The 21,181-nt window shown below is 36.6% G+C and overlaps 1 protein-coding gene across 2 annotated transcripts in view; it reads left to right on the forward strand.

Moving 5' to 3' along the window:
* Nucleotides 1-741: 741 nt before the first annotated feature.
* The window catches only part of pcsk7 (proprotein convertase subtilisin/kexin type 7), a 47,113-nt gene continuing 26,673 nt past the window's right edge, over nucleotides 742-21,181 (forward strand). The window contains exons 1-7 of one of the 2 annotated variants that reach the window (XM_079823941.1): nucleotides 742-881; nucleotides 10,931-11,390; nucleotides 11,490-11,624; nucleotides 13,651-13,816; nucleotides 15,790-15,880; nucleotides 20,751-20,805; nucleotides 20,994-21,132. In XM_079823941.1, coding sequence (XP_079680067.1) covers nucleotides 10,977-11,390; nucleotides 11,490-11,624; nucleotides 13,651-13,816; nucleotides 15,790-15,880; nucleotides 20,751-20,805; nucleotides 20,994-21,132 — 1,000 coding nt within the window. In that variant the 5' untranslated portion in view covers nucleotides 742-881; nucleotides 10,931-10,976. The remainder of the gene's footprint in view (nucleotides 882-10,930; nucleotides 11,391-11,489; nucleotides 11,625-13,650; nucleotides 13,817-15,789; nucleotides 15,881-20,750; nucleotides 20,806-20,993; nucleotides 21,133-21,181) is intronic. The other variant, XM_079823942.1, reaches the window with a different exon arrangement.

Raw genomic sequence — 21,181 nt, forward strand, 5'->3', positions numbered from 1 at the left:
ATAAAATATTTTAAAAAAATCAATAATTTAACTATATTAAAATAAATTAATAAAAAATTTGATTAAAATAAAAAATTATTAATCTATTAAATTAATGATTAATATAAATTAATAAAAAAATTGGATTTAAATATACAAATAAATGATGAAATTAGCAGTACATTAGAAAAATATACAATTAAGTAACTTAATAGAAACTTATGTTATGTATAATATTATATTTTTAGTGTTTTAATTGGGTGTTTATAAAAGACAGATGGGGTCCCTCACACCAGGACGTTCATGTGTAGGGGTCCGGGCATCTAAAGGCTTGAAAAGCCCTGAATCACAAGATCCAGTTCGTCTTTCATCAAGATAATCTTTACCTGATGTTTACTCAGTTACCCAACATGCACATTTTTGTCATTTAAAAAAAGGCTATTTCAAAATCTATTTTAACTCAGTTCGCTGCTGTCACGTGATATGTGTTCCTTTTCTCATCGTTACTAATCCATTCACAGTGGATTTAATTGACAGAAATTTATATTTAACCATTATATCGTTATTGATGGGGCAGATTTCCATTTGAAGTCCAGATTAAACGATTCAAATATTATTATTTTTTTATTAGACATTCAAGACACACATAACACATTTACAACCATAACAGGACATCAAAAAAGATAACACAACTAAAAGGAAATGCGTTTACAACACATACAAATAAAATAAATAAAACGAGAGACGTTGACAGTGGCGCACGCCGACCGGATGTGGCGACACCGATGACGATCGCGGATGTTTGGCAGCTCGAGTTATGATTGAGTTGCCGGAGAACGACTCGAAACATCTCGGGAATAAAACACTCACACCATAGCGAAATAAATCATCGTTACTGAAAGGTAAGAGGAGCGTCTAATCGTGTCAGCTGTGTTCATTTCTGTCCTGACGGTTTCTGGTGGCACTTTCTGAGCTCAGTTGTGTTTAATTAGGCCATTGTTTTAGTTTCATTAGTGTGTGTTAAGGGAATTAATCAGTTAGCACTTTAGAAAACGAGCTCATCATGTATTATATTATTAGTATTATTATTAATAAACAGTGCGGCATGTTTTGAAGTCTTCCGGGTTCTCTCTCTCTCTCTCTGTCTCTCTCTCTCTCTCTCTCTCTCTCTCTCTCTCTCTCTCTCTCTCTCTCTCTCTCTCTCTCTCTCTCTCTCTCTCTCTCTCTCTCTCTCTCTCTCTGTCTCTCTGTCTCTCTGTCTCTGTCTCTGTCTCTCTCTCTGTCTCTCTCTCTGTCTCTCTGTCTCTGTCTCTCTGTCTCTGTCTCTCTGTCTCTGTCTCTCTGTCTCTCTCTCTCTCTCTCTCTCTCTCTCTCTGTCTCTCTCTCTGTCTCTCTCTCTCTCTCTCTCTCTCTCTCTCTGTCTCTCTCTCTGTCTCTCTCTCTCTCTCTCTCTGTCTCTCTCTCTGTCTCTGTCTCTGTCTGTCTCTCTCTCTCTCTCTCTCTCTCTCTGTCTCTCTCTCTGTCTCTCTCTCTGTCTCTCTCTCTGTCTCTCTCTCTCTCTCTCTCTCTCTCTCTCTCTCTCTCTCTCTCTCTCAGGTAAACAGTGGCAGTAGAAATGCTAAATTTCTAAAATGGAAACTGAGTTCATTTCCAAGTTCAGTGTCAAAATATAATTGAAATCTCACTTTAGATTGTCTAGCAATTAAAAAAGGGGACAAATTTTTTTTTGCATGTTTTTAAATTGTTGTGGGTTTTTTTTATAACACACACACACAGATATACACAAATATAAGTAAAACATAAAATACGGGAAGAAATTATGCTAATAGATACCTCAAGCATTCATTTATTCCACTTCTTAGCGTAATTGTTTATTTGTATTAAAGGATCAATGTAACTGTCACCAGAAGAGTTAATGTCATTAAAGGGCATTTAATATCAATATATTGAACACTTCTTTTATTCATAGTCCCTTAATAAAGGAGTCCAGACATTAAAAAACTGTCAGTCTAAACACGCGTTTTATATTTTAGATGAGGGAAATATACATGCGTTATGGACGTGACAAAAGTCTCTAAGTTTTAGGTGATGACATATTTATGAGTTCTGTGAATTACACGGCGTAAAGCAAAAGTAATAATACCCACTGAATGAAGAAGTGAACAGGAAATATTCATTTTATTGTATTTTTCGTGTTGGCATTAATGAGGAAAAACAGTGTGACGGATGTGACCGGTCTTAAAGACTGCTTTAAAACTGTCACAGAGACCTCGAGTGGCCATTTAAACCGCCAAATATTGAATATAAATTTATATATTTATATATACCTATATAAAAGGTTTCCCCCACAGTCAGGTGACCCGATTGACACTATTGTTGTGAGACGCACCATCACAGTTTTGTGTCTAAATGATTGTACTGTTTTTCGGCCGGTTTATGCAGTTCAAAGTACAAGTCGTGAATCAAAATGATCGCTTTTTATTTTTTCATCTTTGCATGGAATTGCTGTAAAATAATCTATGAAAGTTTACCAGATTTTATACAATTTTCTCTAGCTCCAAATGCTTCATTACACCCTCATTAGATTTATGTGTAAGATATTAAACACTTTCTAACTGTAATCACTATTGGCATTATTATACTGTATAATGTTATTTTACCCAGGTGAAAAAGACGTACTATCAAATGTATTAAAGATGCATTATAGTATATTTGTATTGTACTAAAAACATACTCAAGTACATTTATAATGCATTTAATAGTACGTATTTTTCACCTGAGTATGTTTAGTATTTTAGAAATATATCGGGTGTAAATCAATGTAATCAGGCTAATTATTTAACATTAAAGGCTCATTTTGAGCACAAAGTACTGTATCTGAATTCTGCAAATGTAATTTTTTTTTTCCATTTTAAACAATATAACAAGAAAAAATAATACAATTATAATTGAATGCCTGTTTTTCCACTAGTTTTTTGTCAAAATTGTATAGGGTCGCTAACGACCCGAGGTGTGTAAGAGTGTACGTATTTTCTTTTTCTGCACAATAATAAATTAATCTATAATGACGAAATAAGTGCAATTCAGTTTTATTCCACAAGGTGGCAATGTCTGATACACACTGATGAAGTGACGTTTCACACAATAATAATTATAATCTGCAAAACTTGAAATGGCTCAGATTTACTGCAGAGCAAGAACTGAACACATTTAAATATTACTGTCACTTGAGGCTGGATCTGGTGAAAGAAGCTGTCAGTGATCAAAATATTGATTTTCAAGATGTTGAGATGGTGAATATGATCCAGATGCAGAATATACTGGGAAATGAGCTCTGATGGTGTAAAACATCTGCTCAAACTGAACCCTTCCAAGCTCCAAACGCTAACGAAATATGCTTTATTTTATTCTTCTGTAATTGTTGCTCTAATATCAGGAGTTTTATGTATTATCGCGACAGGTAGAGATCTATAGATCCGGGTCGCTAAAGACCCCAATATGTACGAATGTTTGGCGAATCATGGCTAAAGTAGCGGCGCGCATCAGAGTAATCAATGTAGTTTGCAGCAGTTAAAGAAAAGAATCACTACAGGACTGCTCTGGTAACCAGAAGGCTATGTTAGTTGGGCTTTTTGGACATTTCCAGGGGACAGGACACTAAAAACCGGGACTGTCCCCGGAAAACAGGACCTGCGTGAAGTTGGCCCCTCACCCAACGCAAAACTTCGGCAAAATAGTCTCAATCGTTTGTGCTCCGTTTGTGCTGGTTTGTGCCATAAAAAATTTCGTTTGTGCTGCTTTGGTTTTTAAGATATAAAAAAAAACATTTTTAGGTCATTCTGAGGTCACTCAGCCCCCCACATTCTCCAAATTCACCTCAAATAGCCTCAATCGTTTGTGCTTCGTTTGTGCCGGTAAAAGCTGCGTTTGTGCTGCTTCCGTTTTTTAGATATTAAAATAATATTAGGGTAGTCATTCTGAGGTCACTCAGCCCCCCGACCTGCTCCAAGGTCAACTTAAATAGTCTCAATCTTCAAATACAATGAGGAAGGAATGTGGCAGCTTGTCATGTTGCACAATGTTTGAGTGAGTTAATCCACCGCAGGGTTAAACCTCATCTGTTTACGGGACTTTAAGGGCCGGATAGTTGTAGCGTGAGTAATGCGGTTAGTTCCTGATGGAAATATGGGATAATTTTTCTGTTTGTAGGTGGATTGAGGTTCTGACAGCCCATCTGCGTTTGATTAGCGTTAACCTCTGTTTCAGTCGGGCTATATCCAGAGCGATGTAGTGGATTGATAAAATATATCATGATGAAATGCGGCATTTTTGTAAATGAATGAGATGTTCTTTATTGTGTACTTTACATGAAGTGTGTGCAGATAAACACTCACTCTCTTCATAGCGTTTGCTGGCTCTGTGACACTCACTTGGACTTTCTCTTACTCTTTGCCTAGCAAAAAATCACTCCTCACTAAATGAAGGCCTGATTATTTCAGTGGCCTTGTCCACTCAAGTCCATTGTTTTTGAATTTCTGTTACGTTTGTCATATTTTCACACCTAAACAATGATTTGGTGATCCTCTTGTACCACGGTCCTCTTTTGTGCTAATAAATAAATAAATCTCCTGACAGTTCTCTCCCAAGTGGTTCAATTGTTGTAAGCATTAAGTCTGGGAATGGTTCAGTGGGCTATAAAACACTTTTAATGGTCAAGAAATGACTTCTCTTACCTGTTGATCAAAAATTGCCTTGAACTTACACCAGAAAATGTTGTTTTTGTTTTATTTAGTAACTTTCAGGAGGGTGTACTCAATTTCACAACATTTGATTCAATGACCTCAACGACCGCCCAATTCTTGATTGAATTGAACGAATCGACTCAATGACTCGCTCATTAAGACGGTCACCTGCGCCCCCTACTGCTGGTTTAGTCTCATCTTTCCAACATTTCTTATTTGTATATTCAAAAATATTTAAAATAATCTCATAACATTATTTAATGCAGTTGTAATTTTTCAGTGTAAATAATTTAATTTGATTGGTTACAGCCTATAGTGTCTTATTCTAATTTAATTTATAGATCAAATTTAAGAATATAAAATGAAAGCTGAAGCATATCCTATATTTAATAAGATTATGGAAAAATGCCCTTTATAAAAAGGTAAAAATATCACAAATATGCATATTTAAATATGTCAAAGCTGATTGAACACCGCTTCAGAATAGATTATATAAAAAAAAAAAAAAAATCCGGACAAGCTAATTTTTTACTCGGACAAGTGAGTGACAGATTTTTTTCAGATTTGCATTTTTGTTTTTAAAGACAATTTTTCAGGTAGGTCTAACATTAGTATTGAGGTAAGAAATACTAAAGACATTTAATAAGAAATCAAATGTAAATTAATATTGGTCTTCCCTGAATAAATTAAATTAGATTAATCCTTACACTTAAGGTTGCAAAAGTTAGTCATTCAAGAGCAGTGAGTGTCATAAAGGTTCATCAAACAACACAAGACAAAGAGAAACTCAGAGACAGCAGCAGTTTATTCGATGCCTGTCACTTTAAGAGCGAACACGGATGCGGTTACAGTTGCACAAATGTTCACTCGCGAGTCACGACGGGGTTTACGTGCATACTCGTTAAGACGGTCATTTAGTAGTTACATTTGTGTGTATCTGACCATTTCAGCGCAATTTGTACTCGCAAGATTTTTGTGAGATGGCGTGTGTGTGTGTGCGCGCGCATGGTCTGGAGAGCGCGCAAGTGCTGAGCAGTTTGAACACTGGCAAGACTTAAAAATAAATGCAAATGATAAACTTTAGTGACGATGCGACACTGCCTCGATTGTGCAAAGTGGCAAATCCTGTGTCAACTGTGCAGCTGGATTTTAGTGCACATGCGATGTGCTGATGTGAAGCCATTTGAGCATTTTGAAAGGGAGAGAGAGAGCACGCGGTGATTCACGCGCGCTGTTTGTGAACTTGCGTACCACAGAAAGTTTTCAAATGTCTGCGTAAGTTATTTAATATAGAAATATGAATTGTACCTCACCTTCAGCATTATAATTATTTTACCCGCGCCTGAAAGAGAATGAGACGGTGTCGCTGCATATCATGCCCTAGCTCTCACAGCAGGTGCGGGTTTTATGTGTCGTCAGCATGCGATCGGTTCATGAGATCGGCCTTTTTGGAGACCGCCGATCAATCATCCCAAAGCGATTATCGACCGATCGAGATCGGTTGCGATCAATCGGAGCACCCCTAGTTTATTTATATTTATAGCATATGATACAGTTGCAACGTCACATTACCAAGAGTGCTGTTTTCCTGAATACCATCACGGTTGAAAACGTGACACTGATTTCATATGACAATTACATAAACAATAACATTAAGTCACTTACATTTTAGATGCAATATTGACTGTTTTTGTTCTATTTCAGCAGCGAAAATAGTTCCAAACAAAGATCCCAGCAGAACCATAACGCCTCTCACAGCAACAGTGTGTGTTACTGAATGATCCAGCGTTTGAGTGAATAGGTTGAATCAAAGATTCAATGACCTATTCATAAACGACTGCGGCCCTGTCCCAAATGGCACACTTCCTGTGCACTTTCGGTCTTGAGAGCACAGGGTGTCCCATTTGTCATTTTAGGTCTTGCGAGCGCCCCCTTTGAGGTCGATATGCGCACTTCTGCCGAAGCCGCACTGGTGTGGGTTACACAGCGGACTTCTTCCCAGCAGTCAAAGCGGCATTACGTCGTGAAAGTGCGGACTGTGAGGGTTTAGGGTGCCATTTGGGACAGGGCCTGCCTGAATGAATCATCCGTTTGAACGAATCGACTCAGTGAGTACGTTTACATGGACAACAATACTCCGATATTAATCTGATTAAGACCATACTCTGATTAAGAAACTACCATGTAAACAGCAATTTCTAATTACCTTAATCCGGTTAAAGCCATACTCGAATTAAACAAAAATCGGATTAAGACATGTGGAGTATGCCTATTTTAGTCGCATTATCTAAGTGCATTGTAGACACGTACACACCTTATCTAACTATTAACGTTGTGTAGGAGTTTTCGCCGCATTTTGTGACAGGACACACACACACCAGACAAGTGCAGAGGGGAGGGCTTTGGGGGCTCGTATAAAAAGTGCCCCTCTAAACAATCATCAATAATATTGTGACAAATAAAACAGAATTTGAATTATAATTAATATAACCGCGCGTACAAAACAGTAACAATGCGCTCAAATTCCCGTTTATCTTTTACGTATCTTTTAGTCTCAAATGTCGTTGCCATGACGTGTTGCTATGGTGCGTGACTGCTCACTCGGACACGGACTATATATTTTTTTCTTTGTGTTGTAATAATTCTGCTCATTGTAAAAGTAAAATACAATAATTTTGGATCTGTAATCCCAGATTCATAATTGTCTGCTTACAACAGCGGTCGGGAACCTCTAGGCTCGCGAGCCATATGGCCATTCAGTGAACGCTTGTGGCTTGATGGTAGAAAAAAAACAATCCAAACAATCACGATTTTGAAACCTTCATTTTCATCATTAATCAAAACTATTATTCGAAATGTAGGCTGTCAAGAAGGAGGCAAGATGGGCATTCTCTTAAAAAAACCTGAAAGACACAATATATAATATATTAAAAAAAATGTATATATATCTCATTAAAAAAAGTATAAAATTCACTCGTTTTTATAAAGTCACACTGTCCAACAGCGACACCCGCAGGTAAAGTTACAGCGGGTTGCCTGAGCCCATTGATTTAAACAGACCCACGAAAGTCACGCTATGATTGGACGCCGGACAGCATAGTGTGGCAATGGGACGTAATGACGTGCCATTAATCGAACTATGTTCTGTAACATGTAAAATTTGATTGGTAACAGCCCTATAATGTCTTCTTCTAATTTAATTTAAAGATCAAATGTGAGAATATAAAAGGAAAGCTGAAGCATAGCCTATATTTAATAAGATTAGGGCGCAAATGCCCTTTATAAAAAGGTAAAAATATCACAAATATGCCGATTTAAATATGTCAAAGCTGATTGAACACTGGTGAGAATATTGCTTCAAAATAAATATTTACAACAACAATATATTTACAACAACAACAATATATATATATATAGAGCTGCAACTAACGATTATTTTTTCTGTCGACTAATCTAACGATTATGTTTTCGATTAGTCGACTAATCTAACGATTATTTTTCCGGATTAATCTTATGATTCTTTTTTCCCGATTATTGTATTTCAAAGAGGGTAGTGAATTTGTATATTATTTTAACATGAAATCAATGAATGATGACAATATTAATTGTATTTCAGGAAGGGTAGTGTACATAGTATGCCATTTTATAATCAAATGTATGAACACAAGAAGCTTTTTAAACATAATATATAATGATACTATTCATCATAAAATGTATACAGAGTAGGCCTAATTAGGAAAAGTTGTTTACTATAGGCTAGTAGTTGAGTATGATTTACTTATTGATTTGTGTCAATAGTAAACGAAAATGCACTTGTATTTATCTGCAAAAGGTTCACATACAGGAGCTTTCAGCATAGTTTTAATATAGTATAACTAGTCGTCTATTTTGAAGATACATGTGCATAAACAACGACTAAAGCTGCCAGAAGTGTTTGCCCAAACTTCAAAGACACATTTAAATGATTAAAACTAGAGGCATATCTTCACTTTAATGTTACTTTAATCATGCAAACTACCTATATACAGCATGTTATTATGCATATGTGTTTGGGACAGAGGGGAACCAGGTCGCATTTACAGCAGATATATGCAGCCCATAATAAATAAAGGCACGAGACGTACTGGGGTCGGAGAAGAACACCGGAAAATGTGGCCGTCTGTTGCAATACATGCGCCACGGTTCAGCTGCGCGAGAGAACACTGGCAGGGTTGCCAGGTTTTCACAACAAAACCCACCCATTCGTTACTCAAAACAAGCCCAATCGCGTTTCGGGGAGGTTCTCCGGTAAACATCGCGTTCGGGGGGTTAAATATGTGTGGTTTTTTAGCAGGGCTGCATGCTAAAATTCTCATTCCCGGGGCTAAATATCACATAGTTGGGATCGCTTCAACCCGCGGACACGAGACACAGTGTACAAGTAGCCCAATTCCGCGGAAAAAAACGGGACTTGGCAACACTGACTGCAGTGTGAAAGCTCCTGCTCTCCACGCGCGCAGTGTGAAACCGCATTACAGAGCGATCAAAGCACAGTTTTATTCGGCTTCTGTTCAAAGTACTCCCACACTTTTGAATGTCGCGGTCTGGCTTTATATGATAAATGATCATTTTCACTATGCCCGGGAGCAGAAGCCGCCATTATTCTAGATCTTCTGTTCTATTCTAGAACGTAAATAATGTGCCGTCGACGCATTTTCGTAGTCGACGTCGTCGACGCGTCGTTGCAGCCCTAATATATATATATATATCTCCGCATCACCACAATATCGCGTTTGTGAGATGAGATGGTGTGAGGTCATCACCGCACTGGTGAAAGTTACAGGAGTGCATATGGTGTGTGATATGCACTATAAACACAATAATCATTGCTTATAATTTACTGTGTTTTGTATTATGTGTCTATTATGTGACACCAACTAGGGCTGTGCGATATTGAAGAAAAATGCGATATGCGATACGATATTGCTTTAAAGTGTGTAAAATCTATTTCTTTCCCCAACTGATATCGTTCACTTAAAGCATAACCGACTGTGTTTACATGAATACTCATCAAGACATAACTGTGTGTGTATTTGACAGTTCGAGTGTGTAACAAGACAAGAAAAAAAGAATGGCTTGTGCGCACGTTTCGGTGCGCGAGACTGCAAGGAGTTGTTTTTCGCAAGTTGTGTTTAATAACTCTTTTTAACGTCAAGCAAGTCACATGAGTAACAGTCGTGTGCTCAGTCTATTCTCTGCTATATGCGTCGACCTAAAACATACAATTTTCACAATGTTGAAGTAGCCTATTAAAATCATTCAGACATTGCGTACCCTTGCGATATGCATATTGCGATATGTACATTTGCGATATTTCGATAATTTCAAACCGGTTTGTGATCTGTGTAAGAATTTCACGAGTGTAAAACATATTTTAATAGAATGTCCTTTTTTACATAATATTAGAGAACGGTTTTATTCAGAAAACACATTAACAGACATTTTTAAAAAGGTTTCTCCTGGAGTAATGTTAGAATTTCTGTCAAATATTAAATTGAAAGATTCTATGTAATTAGTGTTGTTATTGGTATATATAACTGATTTTGTATAGGGATTGTTTTTAGGACAAAATTGTTAAATTATTGTAAACAATGTATTGAAGTGATACTGTTGATTGCCATGAATATAGCCATTGTTGCTGATATGGCATTAAATCATAAATAAATAAATATTTCGATAATTTCGATATATTGCGCAGCCCTAACACCAACCTTTGGTCTGCATTCATGAATTACAACTATTTAAGTTCGAATGGTGCATTTTCAAGTCTATGCCCAAACAGGGGGTCTCCCTGACTCTCTGTACATAGGATTTCACAATCACATGCTTATATTTCATTAGTGATATTGAAGTCCTTTAAAATCTTAACCAGGGCTTGACGCTTACTTTTTCCCCAAGGAGCACCTGTGCTCTTAAATTTAAAAATGTAGTAGCGCATTTAGAAACCTTAGGGGCGCAACTAACTATTTCTGCCTTAAGAAAACCGATCCGCAGGGATTGTTTATTCACACACCTGCTCCAAAATACACTGTACTGTACATGGCCAGCTTTAAATGGAGAGATCCTAGACTTTCCTATTTCTAGACTATTTCATGTTGCATTTATTGAGTCTGTTTATTGAAATGATTTAATGCTTTTCAATGATGTGCTTGTGTCTGTTTCCCATTCAGCTAATCTCATGTGGAGCGTGTGTTTTTCTGACTCCACCTGGCTGACATGGCATCATCCGCCCAGATGTGTCTCGGCCTCTATCCTCTGCTGCTCCTCACGGTTTCACCACTGCACAGCCACTCCTCGTTCTCTCAAGAGCCCGCTTCCTGTGGACCCGGGCGATCCTGGGCGGTGCGGCTCAACACGGCCGCTGTGAAAGCGGGACATTCCCTTGACCGGCTGGCCCAGAATGTGGCCGAGGATGTTGGCCTGGAGAATCATGGGCAGATCGGGCAGCTGGAGGGACACTACCTGCTTTGCCAGGGGCTGGAAAACACAGCGAATGCGGACCCCCGTTCAACAAAATCTGCTCTGGACGAGAACCCTCATGTGGTTTGGCACTCGCAGGAACACATCCTCAGACGCTCCAAGAGAAGCGTGACCTTCAATGACCCGAAATATCCAAGTCAGTGGCACTTGGTGAGTATTTTGTTGCATTTAAGCCAGTTATAAAACGTCACGATTGGCTTGAAGCGCTTCGATTTCAACTGTCTGACTTGTCCACGTTTGCTTTTGCAGCACAACGATGTGAAACAGGGAATGGACATCAACGTGACTGGAGTCTGGGAGCGCAACATCACCGGTGTCGGGATCACAGTGGTTGTGGTGGATGACGGGGTTCAGCACAACTTGGCAGATATTCAGCCCAATTATGTGAGTGAATCACCATCCGACTTCCAGGTTCCAGACCAAAATATTAATTTGCAAGTTATGTTTTTTGCTGAGGTTTCCACTGGCAACCATATAAATGTACATGTTGTGATTTAAAAACTGCGTGCCTTTTTACCGGCATGTTCTGTGACGAGTAGCCCATCATATCTTTTGTTGTGTTGACGTAATGTTATGAGCAAAGTTACAGAGGAAAACAACCTCACTGAGTCTGAGCAACAAAATACACGTCAGGAACGGATGTCAAAACGGAAAAGATCACGCTTTTTCAAAACCCTTATCTTTACACTGCAAAAAATGCTTTTCTTACTTAGTATTTTTGTCTTGTTTCTGGTCCAAACATCTAAAAATTCTCCAAACAAGAAGCATTTCCTAGCCAAATAAAAATTATTGTCTTGTTTTGGGGGGAAATAACTAAATTTTTCTCAAAGAGTTTTTGCTTAAAATTAGCAAAATAATCTGCCAATGGGGTAAGCAAAATAATCTTAATTCAAACAGAAAACAAGATTATTTTGCTTACCCCATTGGCAGATTATTTTTCTTATTTTAAGCAAAAACTTAATTTTGAGTTATTTCCACTTTTGCTTGTCTAGTAAATGCTTCTTAATGTAAGATTTTTTAGATATTTTGACTGAAAACAAGACAAAAATACTAAGTAAGAAAAGCATTTTTAGCAGTGTATCGAGCAACAACACTGACGGCTGTGCCAGCATGAGAGAGAGAGAGATAGAGAGACGGAGAAGTGTCAATGAATGATCTGAGTACTGTAGAAGTGCAGCAGTTCAGTGTCTATTACCTGCACACAACGTGGATAAACCGTAAACGTCAACAGATAAACAGATAAACGTCAGCTAATCGCTAACAAATCTCGTTTTTAATTGATACTGAAATGGATTCTTATCCTCAATATCTTTTCATCTTTTCTGGTACTGCCTGAACTTCACGTTATTTGCAGCCATCCATAATCGCAGGAAGATTTGTACTTAACTGGCACCTTTAAGGCCCGATCAGACAGAACGCGCTTTTTGAACACGTAGGTTTGAAAATGTGAGGCGCACCGTCTTTTTTTGGTTGACGTTTTTTTGATCGTGAACTATTAAAACGTCTCCATGATCTGCTTTTGAAGAAATATGGTAGTAAGGTAAGGTAAGGACTTGATTTTTTGATTTCAGACCTTTAGCCTCAAGATATGCGTTCACCTTGAGAATATCATCTTTGTTTCCTTATGTAGTGATTTCAGTTTTGTCTTTGTTTAACTGAAGAAAGTTTTGGCACATCCAACTGTTAACTTCATCAATGCATTTACATAGAGAGTCAATGGGGCTGTAGGCATTAGGTGATAGGGCTCAGTAGATCTGGGTGTCGTCAGCTTAGCTGTGGTAAGCCATTTTGTTATTTTCCATTATCTGGCTGAGTGGCAGCATATACAGGTTGAATAGGAGTGGTGCAAGAATTGAGTAGTGCTACAGTGCATTCGATCAGATGCAGTTCTGGCGCCTTCATCCCAATACTGTACAGCTCGACGTACATTCACATCACATGCAGTGTATATTCATTACAGATCGAACAATATTGATTTATTTATAACCAATACAATGCCAATTATTTAGCATGTTTATGTGCCTGATAACCGATTTATAGAGCCGATTATAATTTTTAATTATAATTCTGTTTTTGACAATTATAACAACAGCATAAAAACTGGCAAAATACATGTACAAAGTCTAATGGAGAATATAAATAAATGACAGGGCCTCTATCAACTCCCCATGAATATACGCATTCCTTTTAAACTACAGTTTTAAAAGGTTCATGTCTGTTTAATTTAGAGATATATTTTATACATTTTCAAATGATTTATTTAATTTAGTTCAAATACATATAAAGTTTATCGGCTTTATATTTATATCGACCTGTTCTCTAAGATATCGGCATCGGCCGTCAAAAAAACCAATATCAGTCGACAACTATTTATATCATGCATGTTTTTGTTGTTGTCCTGTTCTCCTAGAGTCCTGAGGGAAGTTATGATTTAAACTCTAACGACCCTGACCCCATGCCCCATCCTGATGGACACAATGACAACCATCACGGCACTCGCTGTGCTGGAGAGATCGCAGCCGTGTCCAATAACAGCTACTGTGCCGTCGGAGTGGCCTATGGGGGCAAAGTGGCAGGTTGGTTAATGAAACTCCTCTTTAGGGTGGATTGCGGTGTTGTATTCCTCATTTGTTAGTCACTTTGTGTAAAAGTGTCTGCTAAAGAAATGAATGTAATGCAAATGTAAATGTTGTCATTGATTTAACATACAAACACACGCCGATTTTACCGATTTTAAAACGTATGCAAATAATGAACTTTGGTGATTGTGAGCAATAATAGTGTCCCGTGAGTATAACTCTACCGCTAACCTGTGATGTGAATGTATGTCGTGTTGTTCAGTATTGGGATGGAGGCAAGATAATAGTTAATTAATTGTAGAAAAATAATTAATTAAATGCAAAACCGAAAAAAAATTCATAAGCGCGTATTGAACCGTGAATGCCGTACCGAATGGTTCAATATTATATTGAGAATTGTGGCATCCCTAGTGAGTGCCATGTTTTACCACGACTAATATGATCTCGCTCACTGCAGTGTAAACCAGTGTATCATAGTAGCGAGTAGCATTATAACACAACTTTAACACACTCAAATGTATCTAAGGCTGCGTTTACACTTGGCATTAACATGCGACCTCTATCTGGATGTTGTCCACATACACATTGAAAAGACAAGTGTAAAAGACGCGCTTCTGATGGGAATGTTATCCGATCAGCGTGTCCTGGTCCAGAGGTAGTGGAGGACTCATTGTGATCGGATCTCCGTGTAATGTAAACGCAATCCAGCCATCGTGTCTGCATTCAGTGGGAAACGTCAAATAAATCCCCGCCCAGTCTCTCTGGAAAATAACGGACGCAGTTTTGACACGAAATTAAACATATTTCACCTTGACAATAATTTAAAGCTGCTTTTTTTTACGCTTGCATGATATCCTCTGTGCCATCTTTCGTTTTAGTTGTGTCTGATGACTATCTGAATGAGGTCGTTGTCACACTAAATGAAGAGCTGCTCAGTTCTTACTGCCAGAGGAATAATCGTAATGTTGTATGTTTTAAATGCTTTAGCATGTTAATCTTCCATTTTTGTCTACAATATGCATTGCATGTTATGACTCATTAAACATGGCCAACCCAGTTAAATAATCAACTTAATATTTCTTGATTTAAACAACTTTGATCTAAGACTGGAGATTGTAGCCTATCAGAAGTAAGTGAATGAAAGCAATGCAAGCATTTGTACCATTTTTACTCGTACATCAATAAACCATGTGTTGCATGGCCCGCCCTTGTTTAGTTGTGTATTTTTGTAACGTGTTTTTATGTTATTTCTTTAATAAAAAGGTGATCAGGTTCTGTTGTTTCCTGCATGTAACACATAAATGCTTCCACGCTCTTGCGTCGAAATAAAATGTTTCTTTGTTTCATCGTACAAGGTTAATGTTGGAAAACTGAAAACGGTAGTTTAGTACCCTATTTGAGATTGATTGTATATGAATATATCACTCTTTGGGCACTGCCTATTAATAGAGGCTAAAGCGAAAGTTGTTTTACACGCCGTCAGTTCTAATTTAAATATTTCGCGGGAAACAGAAATCACAGAAATGTGAACAAATGTAAACACGCCATGTCTGAAGATCGATCTGCTTTATCGGATCACGGTAAACCTTCACCTTTGTTTTGAATAAGTGACCTCTAGCGGCCAAACTTACATACTGTGCCTTTAATACCAGTAAACAGTTTACCTACATTTTTACTAAGGCATAATACTTTTTTTTTTTTCTAAAGTGTTACGCAAACTAATTTTGGAATTAGAGGTTTAAACAGCTTGAGCTGATTCCCTAAAAAGTCGCTATTAAAACATCTCTGTTGTGAAGCTAGTGTAACGCTCTTTAGGAAACTTCATGGCCTTAAAAGTCATTGCGATATTCAAAATGTTGGTTAATTTTAATACTACATCGATGATATTTTCTACATTGCCCTGCTGTCTTGCTTCACAAAAACGAATTGATTGCAAATGTGTGTGTGTGTGCTTGTACTCGTACCCTCAGGCATCCGGGTTTTGGACGGACCGCTCACAGACAGCATGGAGGCTGTGGCTTTTAATAAGCACTACCAAGTGAATGACGTCTACAGCTGCAGGTACGTTTACTGTAGCGAGCCCAATCAAGGGTTTGTAATATGATAGATCATTTAAAGGGGTCATGAATTGAGAAATCAACTTTCCCTTGAGCTTTTGATATATAAAAGGTCATTGTGATATAAGAATATCCTGTAAGTTTCAGCTGAAAACTTCCTTGTTAGTCAAAGAAAAGCTTTTATTGACAGCTGGCTCAGCAAACGCTCGATCTGCGAATGCGAGTGCAGTGAAACGCCACCTCAACAGAAGAAGAAGAAGAAGAACGCCTGATTCTGTAGTCCCACCCACCGATTTGCGCATGACATTTAATGGGTAAATAACGTAGGCCTTAGTGAAGCTAAACCGGATCGAACTTCCAAGCAATAAAGCTTATGGCATGTTACAAACATTGAAACATTCCACTGTGGATTCGTTTGTAAACAAGAGACTGGATTTGCTGACAGGATGAGATTAAAAAACAATGCTGTAGTGGGTTCTGGATCTGACATTTATGTGAGTAAAAAATGTGTTTTATGTGTGATAGTATTGCATTGTTACGTTTGATATCTACTGATTATGTACGTGTCTAACTACATAACTTCCACGCTGTCACAGGCTAGAGTATCCTTTGTATTTGAGGCGTTGTTGGTTCATTGTCCTGCGATTCGGGATCAGACTCGGACATGTATGGACCAGGGCTCTTAAATATCTTAAATAGTGAAATAACATTCCTTTCTTGATGTGCGTAGTTCACTCTCTTGACTGGTCATTTGAAGGAAAAATACATTCGTGGAAGTTTTGAACATGCTTTGTCTGAGGGGAAGTTTGCTGATGCACGTGCTTGAATGTTATTGTGTTTGTTTGATATTTTGCGAGCCCTATGGGCAAATCATTCCGGTTACCATTTCTCCACATTTGGAAGTTTTCGAAACAATTCCTCGTAGCTCATTATAATATGCAAAACTGTTATCCAATCATAGCCGTGGGTGTTTACTTCCAAGTCTACAGTGTGGCACGCCCATAAAAACAAAGCGTTCCAGGAGAGAGCCTCAAAACCAAGGCAGAAAATAGCCTATTACTTATTCATTGTGTTTCTAAATGTAAAAACCATGCGGACGTCATTAGATTGACCTCAGACAACAATATAAAAAAAGCCAGTTCATGACCCCTTTAAACAATGTTATCTCATATTTTTTTTAAGCTATTTATTTGCTTTAGTTGATTGCACTTGATGTTCAATACTGTCATTTATAATGTTCATTTTAGTAGGCAGATAAAACGCAGATAAAACATAAATAAGGATAATGCTTTAGAACAAGTCAACTACATTGTTATCATGAACTAACAATTAACAAAATATTTCTGCAGGATTTAATCTCAACATTTTCTATCTTCATGTTAGCATGAATGAGCAGAGAACAGCTTTGCTTTTATTTATTAATGAATTATTGCTGAAACTGCTTGTTCTTAGCTAATGCATGAACTAATGTTAGTGTGGGACCTTATTGTAAAGTGTTGCCACGATAAAGAGCTTCTACTATTAAGCAGCTGTGGGCCTAAAAGTCCACATTTAATTTCCCTGGTGTTGTTTCATCACGTCACCAGTGCTAAATGTGTCATTTGAACTCTGATAGCTTTAATAGTGTTTACTGGTGTGTCCTTTGAGATATTGTCCACCCTGTTTGCCTGTTATGCCTGATACTGTGACTCAAGTGACATCAGCTCTTTTGTAATCAATTCTTCTGTTTTACATGTTTATTCTGTTTTGTAATCTCACAAAATGAAATTATGTTGGTCCAATGTGTAGGATTGGGTACCGAACTCTGCATTTTTAAGGGCACCGAATGAATTACGTCGGTACTACCAAGTTTAATTAAATTAAAAGATTAATTAGATTAATGTTTTATGTCGTCATTTGATTACCAGAAAATACACAACACAGAATTTGTGGGAAATCTTTTCATAGAAAGAAAAATAAATAAATAAATATTATATATATATATATATATATATATATATATATATATATATATATATATATATATATATATATATATATATATATATATATATATATATATATATATATATATATATATATATATATATATATATATATATATATATATATATATATATATATATATATATATATATATATATATATATATATATATATATATATATATATATATATATATATATATATTTTTTATATATATTTGTTTTTATATCCATTTTTGCCTAGTGTTACATTATATGATCACGCTCCTATTCATGTAAATGCTTTTAAACCATCTAAGTGTGGCAAGACACAAGAGAACACACTGTATGTCAATCTCCTGTGTGTGTGTGTGTGCATCGACAATCAGATCCCAGTCTCTTGCACTCATCGAGTTCTCTTGCACTCTTGAACAAACAATAACAACACCACAGAGCATGTTGCCAAAATGGCAGTTTTGTCTAATGTTCTCTAAAATGAGTTAAATAACATCTTAAATGAACTTGAGAAAATGAGATGTGCGTCAGATCCGCATCATGTTTGGCAGCGGCCGATCTTAAAGTGACAGCAGCACTGATGATAATGCCCTGTCATTAATGTTCATCAAAGAACAACAGGAACAGAGAAAAGATGATTACTATATTTCATTTATTATTTATGCAGTTAAGAAAGGTGTTTGATAACTATTAGGCTACATTTCTGTATAAGTCTAACAGGGAAGGCCACAGGTAAATATAACATTTATTATAAAAGATTGTTTTAAGTTCACTTAAATTAAAAGTTTTTTTTAAAGCCTAATAAATGTTGAAATTGGGAGCTTTCAGTTATACTGTAATGTGACGTCATTAATGTTTCATAGACATTAGTATCAGTGATACTGGCCTTCATTCATAATAAGATGCCATTACAACACATATTTAAAATATGCTGTCTTTAAATTTGTGTTTAAAATGCGATTTAATTTGTGCTTTTTTTTTATCGATTCCCAGCACTAATTAATATATATATATATATATATATATAGTTTTTTTTTTATGAATTCAATAGCTAGTATTAGTAGCTAGTAGCCTACTATTTACAGGTAAATATTACAGTAAGCAAACATCACAGACAATGGCAGACAGAGACTCTGGCATAATGTCAATAACACTTCTATAAATGACTTGCAGTTTTTGCAGTTATTGAGGTAAACATCCCTTTAAGTACTGAATTTCAGGTACCGGTTAAAATGTGAAAGGTACCCAACCCTCCCCAATGTGGTCATTATTGAAAATGTAATTTTTATAGTTTATAACTTTGTTCAGGTAACTTTTTCCCCTATCCACCTTATTCCTGACGAGCCGACTGCGTTTTGAATTATGGGTGGCACTTCCGGTTTGGGGAACTTCCATTCAAAAACACTGAAACGAATAATTTCACATCATAAGGTTGCCCTACAAATAAAGCTTATCTGTCAGTGTGACTGAATGAGCTGTCAATTTTCCTTCACATTTTATTTTCAGACATCACGTGAATAACGTAACGCTTGGGATTTTAACATGACATGTTATAACAAGAATCGATTCTTTTCTTTTTTCCCTTTGTATTCCACTGTAATAGTAAAAAGGACGACATATACTGCACACCTGTGGTCTGTTCTCCCGATTTCATTTACAATATATCCCATTAATAATTCACTGAAATGCACAAAGAACATCTTGTTTCTCCTCAAATCCTCACGTCTCTTCCCAGGTTTGTTTTCACAGGTAAATACAATTTATTATCTGTCAAAATGGCGGAAATCACTTTGAAATAGTATCACACAATTTTTGACTAAGGCAACGAATGTTCCATAATACAGATATTACTACAGTGATATTTGACCAGTCCGTTATTGCTGCTTTTGTGGTTATTCATGGTCTGTTGGAAGTGCCTTGTTGATGCGTTTACACTTTTAAATGTCCTTTAAAGCTCGATGGTTGAAGGCTGAGTAGAATAATGTCATCTCATTGTACCCAGTACAAAAAAGGTATTATTGCGTTCATAGAGCGAGCCTTTCACTGAATGTTTGCAGCTTAACGGAAGTTACACCCGTAATTCACACAAACCTTCATCATGGGTCATGGGCGCAGGAATAAGCTGGATAAACAGCATTTTTTATTTCTATCTTACAAATATTCAGAATGTCTTTGTTGTGAATTAATTAGTATTGTTTTAAATAATTAATTAAAAAAATAAACCTAAATCTTAAAAGTAAACAATGAAATGTGATTTTATTTAAATACATTTTTCTTTTCTTATATTTTTTTAATCTCTTGATTCACACACAATTATTCCCAAGTGTTTTGTTTTTTTCCATATAAACCTGGTAGTATTTTGTCAAAGATTAGGCTTTTATGAATTTTTGTATTAGTAATTTCGGTAACACTTTATTTTAAGGTGTCATTGTGACAGTGTAATTATATATTTAAGCACTGAGTAATATTAATTAACAAAATGTTCTAACTATAGGGTTAGGGTTTGATTGAGGGTTAGTTGCATGTAATTATCCATAATCTACTGTTATTACTATGGTAAGTACATGTAACAATGACACAGTAAAAAAATGAAGTATTACCGTAATTTCTTTCTTTTTTTTATTTATTAATTTACATTGTTCTGGTAAATTACAGTTTAATTAATGAACAAGTCTTCTGCTTTCATGATGAAATATCATTTTACCTTTAGTTCCATGGCAAACATTATCATTAGTTTATGCATTGGGTATCAACTAATAACGAACACTACTTTTTTTTCACAGCATTTATTAATCTTGGCTATTTTGTTTTTGAATATGTTATTTCATAAGCCATTAACATATGCAACTTTTCATCTTCAAATGGTTAACCTGACGTTTCTACTTGATCTTGTAGTTGGGGACCAGATGATGATGGCCGTACAGTTGATGGACCTCATCCCTTAGGCAAGGTTAGACAGTCCCAATCATCTGAATATGCATTTCATCAGTGTAATGTAGTGTATGTGTGAGATTCAGAACATGTCAATATTGAATTCCATTACAATATTTTCTTTTCGCACCCCCGGAGTTCAAGCAATGATGGTTTACAAATAGTAGTCTGATTTTGAGACACAATGATATCTTTGTTTTCCCACAGGCGGCGCTACAGCATGGCGTTATTGCAGGCAGGAAAGGTTTTGGTAGCATCTTTGTTGTGGCCAGTGGCAATGGGGGACAGTATGACGACAACTGCAACTATGACGGCTATGCTAACTCCATCTACACCGTCACCATTGGTACTAAACCATTCTCTTTTAGCTATGAGTGTCAAACCGTGTCTGATGA

The sequence above is a fragment of the Gobio gobio genome, assembly GCF_949357685.1.
Source record: "Gobio gobio genome assembly, chromosome: 8".
Lineage (NCBI taxonomy): Eukaryota > Metazoa > Chordata > Actinopteri > Cypriniformes > Gobionidae > Gobio > Gobio gobio.